The 7,981-nt window shown below is 56.5% G+C and overlaps 1 protein-coding gene across 1 annotated transcript; it reads right to left on the bottom strand.

Moving 5' to 3' along the window:
- Positions 1–923: 923 nt before the first annotated feature.
- LOC134430981 (vacuolar-sorting protein SNF8-like) lies at positions 924–6,112 on the bottom strand. The gene is given in 10 exon segments (XM_063178898.1): positions 924–1,602; positions 1,953–1,970; positions 1,972–2,028; positions 2,718–2,840; positions 3,128–3,143; positions 3,460–3,532; positions 4,690–4,794; positions 5,400–5,538; positions 5,652–5,702; positions 6,047–6,112. Coding segments are annotated over 10 exon segments (756 nt in total). The 5' UTR covers positions 6,101–6,112; the 3' UTR covers positions 924–1,482.
- Between the last annotated feature and the right edge of the window lie 1,869 nt (positions 6,113–7,981).

The raw sequence follows: 7,981 nt of genomic DNA, 5'->3' as shown, positions 1-7,981 counted from the left end.
GAATTTTCCCTGGTGGGAAATGAGGAATTTTCCTGGTAGGAAATGGGATTTTCCTGCTGGGAAATGGGGAACTTTCCTCGTTGGAAATGGGAAATTTCCGTGGTGGGAAATGAGGGAAATTCCCGTGGTGGGAAATGAGAATTTCCGTGGTAGAAAAATGGGGAATTTTCCTGGTTGGAAATGGGGAATTTTCCAGGTGTGAAATGAGGAATTTCTGTGCTTTTCCCAAAACCTGGGGAATTGTTTCCCCTCTCTTTTCCCAATTCGGGGCTGGTTTGGGTTTAACCTTGAGGGGAGGCTGAGCTGCCACCCCGGGGAGGGGACGGTGCCACCTCCTCCTGTCCCCTCTGTCCCCTGGGAGCTTTTCCAGCATTCCCGGCGCTGGGAATTCCGTGTCCCACCCTGTGGGGTGTCCCTGTGGTGTCCCCAGCCCTTGCTGGACCTTTGGGCAAACGGAATTTGTGGGGCTGGAACGGAGCTGGAACCAGCACTGCACACGAGGCCCTGGCAGATCCCTGCTGGTTTCTGTTGTACAGAAGAATTCAATTATTCCAATTATTCCCGTGATTTTTTTTTTTTTTTTGGTTTGGGGTTTGTTTTTTTTTGGGGGGGGAGGGTTTCTGGTTTGTTTTTTTTTTTTTTTTGGGGGGGGGGGTTTTTTTCTTTGTGCAATAAAGTTTTGTTTTTGGCAGAACGGAGCCTGTGCTGTTCCTCGGTGGGGATTCTTATGGAATCACGACGACACCCCGGGGCAGCACTCCCAGTTTTCCCAGTGCCAAAATCCCATTTCCCGCCGCAAACCCCCCTCTGAGGCTCCGCCCTCTCAGCTCCTTTTCCTCCTTTTCCCCAATCTGGGGCATTTCACCCAAAGCAGGCAGCGATTCCAGCAGGGTCCATCCCGCAGAAATTCCCAAACTCAGGAATTTTTGTACAAAGCTTTTATTACTCCCAGTCCTGCTGTCCCCAGGAGGGATTCCCAAGGATTCCCAGAGGGATCCCAGGAGGGATTCCCAAAGATTCCAGGGGGATCCAAGGGGAGATTCCCAAGGATTCCCAAAGGGATCCCAGGAGAGATTCCCAAGGATTCCAGGGGGGATTCAAGGAGAGATTCCTGAGGATCCAGTAGGGATTCCTGAGGATCCCAGGGTGGATTTCCAAGGACTCCAGAGGGGATTCCAGCCAGGATTCCTGAGGATTCCAGAAGGGATTCCCACGGATCCTGGGTGGGAATTCCAGCCGGGATTCCGAAGGACTCGAGGAGGAATTCCCAGATTCCCAGGAGGGATTAAAGGGGAGATCCCTGAAGATCCTGGAGGGACTCCAGAGGGGATTCCAGCCAGGATTCCTGAGGGTTCCAGGAGGGATTCCCACGGATCCTGGGGTTATTCCAGCTGGGATTCCGAGGGTCTCCGGGGTCATTCCGGGTGTCCCGGGGTCATTCCCGGGTGTCCCAGGGTTATTCCAGCCGGGGTTCCGAGGGTCTCAGGTCCCGGCCGCGCCGTCCTGCCCGTGCAGCTCCGAGAAGAGCGCGGGGAGCCAGAACTGCGGCTCGGCCGGAGCCTGCGCGTCCAGCCAGGCCATGCCCTCCTTCAGCAGGTGATCCTGAGTGGGGAAAAATGGGAAAAAATGGGGAAAAACGGGATTGGGAATGGGAATAATGGCATTGGGAACCAGCCAGGCCATGCCCTCCTTCAGCAGGTGATCCTGGAGTGGGAAAAATGGGGAAAACGGGATTGGGAATGGGACTGGGAGCCAGCCAGGCCATGCCCTCCTTCAGCAGGTGATCCTGCAGGGAAAAACAGGAAAAAATGGGGAAAAATGGGAAAAACGGGATTGGAATGGAACTGCCACTGGGAATGACTGGGGATGGACTGGGATGCGCTGAGTTGCCGTTGCTGTTCCCATTTTCCCAGTGTTCCCAGTTCCATTCCCAGTGTTCCCAGTCCACCTACCAGCACCTGCTTCGCCCTCCTCCGTCTCCCACTTGAGGCTGTCCCGGATCTCGCTGACTGTCACAAATCCCTTTTTCTGGGGGAAAAAAAAAACGGGAAAAATCAGGAAAAATCAGGGAAAATCCCTCAGGGCTCCACTGCAGGGCCGCAGTGTGCTCCATGCCCAGCCATTCCCAGTATTCCCAGTTTATCCCATGTTCAGCCAGCTGCAGCACCACGGTGTGCTCCATGTTTTCCCAATCCTATTCCCAGTTTATCCCAGTTCAATCCCAGTTTATCCCAGTTTGATCCCCACCTCGGCCAGCTGCAGCACCACCGTGTGGCCCATTCCCAATCCCAGTTTATCCCAGTCTATCCCAGTTGTTTATCCCCACCTCGGCCAGCTGCAGCACCACCGTGTGGTCCATGTTTTCCCAGTTTATCCCAGTCTATCCCAGTCTATCCCAGTTTCCCCACCTCGGCCAGCTGCAGCACCACCGTGTGGTCCATGTTTTCCAGTTTATCCCAGTCTATCCCAGTTTAGTTCCCCACCTCGGCCAGCTGCAGCACCACTGTGTGGTCAATGCTCAGCCATTCCCAATCCCAGTTTATCCCAGTTTAATCCCAGTTTAGTTCCCCACCTCGGCCAGCTGCAGCACACCGTGTGGTCCATGTTTTCCCAAGTTTATCCCAGTCTATCCCAGTTTCCCCACCTCGGCCAGCTGCAGCACCACCGTGTGGTCCATTCCCAATCCCAGTTTATCCCAGTTTATCCCAGTTCCCCACCTCGGCCAGCTGCAGCACCACCGTGTGGTCCATGCTCAGCTCGGCCGGCACCGACTGCACCAGCACCGTCCCCCCCACGGGGATGATCCCGAAGCCGCTGCCCAGCACCTTCAGTCAGACAGACTGACACCCCAGATCAGGACAGACAGACAGACACACAGACTGACTGACACCCCAGATCAGGACAGACAGACAGACAGACACACAGACTGACACCCCAGATCAGGACAGACAGACAGACACACAGACTGACACCCCAGATCAGGACAGACAGACAGACACACAGACTGACTGACACCCAGATCTGGACAGACAGACAGACAGACAGACACACAGACTGACACCCCAGATCTGGACAGACAGACAGACAGACAGACTCACACCCCAAACCCGCTGCCCAGCACCTTCACCTGCAGCAGGTCCTCCCTGGGACGGACGGACAGACAGACAGACACACAGACAGACAGACTGACACCCCAGATCTGGACAGACAGATGTTGGGCTTTTAGGGGAAAACCACCCTGGGGTTTGATTTTAGGGGAAACCCATCCCGGGCAGGAGCAGAGCCCTGGGTGCAGCTGTGGCTCCGGGCTGGAACAGCTGCAACAGCTGGAACTGCGGCCCCGGGGACCCCAGGGATTCCTGAGGGGTTCCTGAAGGGTTCCCAGGGGGTTCCTGAGGGATTCCTGGGGTAATTTTGGGGGGTTCCTGAGGGATTTTGGGGGGTTCCCGCCCCACTCACGCGCTGACGTCCTGCGCGAATTTGCCGCGGCCCTTGAGCACCTGCAGCTGCAGCTCCTCCAGCGGGATCAGCCCTGCAGCACGAGCCCAGGCGGGGATCTCAGGGGGCTTCATGGGATTTTTTGGAGATTTTCGTGGGATTTTTTGGGGGGATTTTTTTTGGATTTTTAGGGGGTTTTTTGGGGGGATTTTAAGGGGATTTTTTTTTTATTTTTATGGCAATTTTTTATTATTTTGGGGATTTTAATGGAATTTTTGGGGAATTTTTAATGGCATTTTTTTGGGGATTTTTTCTGCGATTTATTAGCAGATTTTTTTAGGCTTTTTTTTGGGGATTTATGGGGTTTATGGGTTTTCTGTTGTTCACCCCCGTTCCCAGTGTGAATTGCTCTTTTGGGATGAAGAACATCCCCGCTGGGAATCCTGACCCTCTGGAGATGGCCGGGATCCCTCGGATTGTTCCCTGCTCCCACAGAGTGACGGGACCGGGCGGGGATCCCCGGGATCAGAGAACGGCAGATCCCTGGCTCCGTGGATCTTTGGGATCGGGGATGATGGATCCCTGGCTCAGTGGATCTTTGGGATCGGGGATGATGGATCCCTGGGGTCAGGGAATGGATCCCTGGCTCCGTGGATCTTTGGGATCGGGGATGATGGATCCCTGGGCTCAGGGAATGGATCCCTGGCTCAGTGGATCTTTGGGATCGGGGATGATGGATCCCTGGGCTCAGGGAATGGATCCCTGGCTCAGTGGCTCTTTGGGATCGGGGATGATGGGAATGGATCCCTGGCTCAGTGGATCTTTGGGATCGGGGATGATGGATCCCTGGCTCCGTGGATCTTTGGGATCAGGGATGATGGGAATGGATCCCTGGGGTCAGGGAATGGATCCCTGGCTCAGTGGATCTTTGGGATCAGGGATGATGGGAATGGATCCCTGGCTCCGTGGATCTTTGGGATCGGGGATGATGGATCCCTGGGCTCAGGGAATGGATCCCTGGCTCAGTGGATCTTTGGGATCAGGGATGATGGATCCCTGGGCTCAGGGAATGGATCCCTGGCTCAGTGGCTCTCTTTGATCAGGGGATCTCTGGGATCAGGGCACGGGGATCAGCGGATCTTTGGCATTGGTGGATCCCTGATATCAGGGCAGATGGATCTCTGGGATCAGTGATGATGGCTCCCCGGTGCCCAGCCCGGTGCCCAGCCCGGTGCCCAGCCCGGTGCCCACCTCCGTTGCGGTGCCGCAGTGCCAGGCACACCTCGATGATCTGCACCCCCAGCTCGTAGTAGAAGTCTCCGACCCCGAGCACCTCGGCCCAGAAGCCCTTCCCAGCTGGGGGGGGCAGGGCAGGGACAGGGACAGGGCTCGGATAGGGGACCCCCGAGCCCCCCGGGACACTGGGTGGGCTCTGTGCCCCCCATTGTCCCCCCATTGCCCTGCCATTGTCCCCCTCCTGTTCCCCCTTGTCCCCACCACTGTGCCCCCATTGTCCCCTGCTGTCCCCCCGTTGTTCCCCTGTTGTCTCCCCATTATCCCCCTGTCTGTCCCCTGTCCCTGTCCCCCTGTCTGTCCCCTGTCATCCCCCTCCTGTCCCCTATTGTCCCTCCTGTTGTCCCCCACCATTATCCCCCATTCCCCCCCTCATTGTCCCCCTGCTGTCCCCCCATTATTCCCCCGTTATTCCCCCCATTGTCCCCCCCTGTTATCCCCCTGTCTGTCCCCTCATTGTCCCCCTGTCTGTCCCTGTCCCCCTGCCATCCCCCTCCTGTCCTCTATTGTCCCCCCTGTTGCCCCCTGTTGTCCCCCACCATTATCCCCCCATTATTCCCCCATTCCCCCCCTCATTGTCCCACTTTGCCCCCTCCCGTTATCCCCCTGTCTGTCCCCTCATTGTCCCCGTGTCTGTCCGTCTGTCCCTGTCCCCCGCCCCTGCTCACAGGCCAGCGGGTCGACGCCGATGGCGGCGCACATGTGCTGGAACTGCAGCCGGAACTCGGGGCTGCGCCGGATCTCCTGCTTGTGCTTGCTGGCAAAGGCCTGCAGGTGGGTCCGGAACGTCTCCAGCTGCTTCGACATCTGGGGCACACGGACAGACAGACAGGCAGACAGACGGGCAGACACGGGACACCGGGATGGGGACAGGGACGCGCACGGGGAGGGGACCCCGGGCCCGCGGAGGGATTGCCCACCTGCGCCAGCTGATCCTCAGCCAGGACCGTGCCGCGCTCCTTGTACTTGGCCTGGGGAGAGACACCGTGAGGGCACGGCCGGGCCGGGACAGCCCCGAGCCGGGATAATCCCGAACCGGACCGGGACAGCCCCGAACCGGGACAATCCCGAAGCCCGAGGATCCCGACCCGGACCGGTCCCGCCCGTGGCGCTGCCGCAGTTTCTCCCCGCGGGCTCCGAACCCGAGCCCGGCTCTGGGGGTCCCCTCAGAGCTGCCACCCCCCGGACCGAGCCCCGACCCCTCCCGGGCCCCGCTGCGCCCCCGTTCCCCGGTGTGTCCCCGGTCTGCCCCGCTGTCCCCCTGTCCCGTTCCCAGCCCTGTCCCGTTCCCTGTCCCGTTCCCATTCCCGGTGACCTCCGTCAGTTTCCTCCGGGCGATCGCCCCCGCCCCCACCCCCCGCCGGTGCATCCCGGCCCCGCCGCCGCCGCCGCCGCGGCGGACACGTCATCGGGCGCGACGGGCTGCGTCATCGGGCGCGACGCGTGACGCCTCCAGCGCGCCGCGTAAACGTCATCGAGCGCGACGCTCGGCGTCATCGGGCGCGACGCGTGACGTCATCGAGCGCGCCGCGTGCAGTCAGGGCTCCGCCCCCCGCGGGAAAGATGGCGGCACCGCCGGGAGGGAAAGGGTTAAAGGATAAAGGGTTGAAGGATAAAGGGTTGAAGAATAAAGGGTTAAAATGCTAAATGGCATTGTTATCACTTTTAGTCTTTGAATTTCAATTTTAATTTTATTGGTGTTATTCTTATCATTGGCGTTGTTATTATCATTCTTTGCGTCTGTGTGTTGTTTATATGACGTTGTACTGCGCTGTGTCCCGCTGTGTCCCGCTGTGTCCCGCTGTGTCCCGCTGTGTCCCGCTGTGTCCCGCTGTATCGCGTCCTTTTCACGCTGCTGTCATTTTGATTTTTTAGTTTGGATTCCCCGTCCCGCTGCCGCTGCCGGCCTCTCCTTCCGTTTGCACGGGAATGTCCCGGCTCGGCCGGCAGAGGGGGACAGACACCGGGACGGACGGACGGACGGACAGACAGACACCGGGACGGACAGACAGACAGACAGACAGCAGGAACGGGACAGACAGACAGACAGACAGAGGGGAACGGGACAGACAGACAGACAGCGGGAACGGGACAGACAGACAGACAGACAGCGGGACAGATAGACAGACAGACAGACAGTGGGGAATGGGACAGACAGACAGACAGACACTGGGAACGGGACAGACAGCGGGAATGGGACAGACAGACGGACAGACAGACAGACACCGGGACAGAGAGACAGACACTGGAACAGACAGACAGACAGCAGGAATGTGAACAGGACAGACAGACAGACAGACACGGGGCCGGGCAGCGCCGCTCCCAAACCCGGAGCCCAACGCGAACATCCCCGACAATTCCGATTTCCCCTCCGGGTCCCCTCCATCCATCAGCCCAGGGCAAAGCCCCAAAATCCCCCAAAATCCCCCAAAATCCCCCAATTCCCCCAATTCCCCCAAATCCCCCAAAGCCCCCAAATCCCCAAAGCCCCCAAATCCCCCAATTCCCCAAATCCCCCAAAGCCCCCAAATCCCCCAATTCCCCCAAAATCCCCCAAATCCCCCAAATCCCCCAAATCCCCCAACTGCCCCAAGCCGCGGCGTTCCCGTCCCTGCCGTTGGGGTGAAGCCTCCGGGGCTGCTCCGGGAAGGGCCCGCGGTGACAAACGGGACGCGGAACTGAAATTACGGTCAGGGATTCGATTCATCGTCAGCGATTCCATTTATTGTCAGCGATTCCATTCATCGTCAGCGATTCCATTTATCATCAGCGATTCCATTTATCGTCAGCGATTCCATTCATCGTCAGCCAGGGACAAACGGGGCACGAAATTCAATTTATTGTCAGCAAAATCCTTGGGAAGGAGCCGCAGCCTTGGCTCCACGGCTGCACACAAATCTGCTGCCAAAAATGAACATTTTGGGCTCTCCTCTGAATTATTGGGCACCTGGGGGAAGGAAATTGAGCTTTGTTTATTATTTTTCACGTTTTTATTTTATATTTAGTTTTATAATGTGTCTATATTTATTTTATTAGTTTTTATTTTACTTCTCTTTATTTCTATATATTATCTCAATTTGTAATTTATTTTTATTAGTATTTATAATTAATAATTTATTTACAATCTATAAAAATATATTTTAATATAAATATACAAATATATATTTTGTATATTATATATCTATATTTATTTTATACCGATATATTTATATAAACAAATATATTTATTAATTTTATTTCTTTAACCTTA

The sequence above is a fragment of the Melospiza melodia genome, chromosome 30, assembly GCF_035770615.1.
Source record: "Melospiza melodia melodia isolate bMelMel2 chromosome 30, bMelMel2.pri, whole genome shotgun sequence".
In the NCBI taxonomy this organism is placed as follows: Eukaryota; Metazoa; Chordata; class Aves; order Passeriformes; family Passerellidae; genus Melospiza; species Melospiza melodia.
This window is presented reverse-complemented; position numbering and strand designations above follow the sequence as displayed.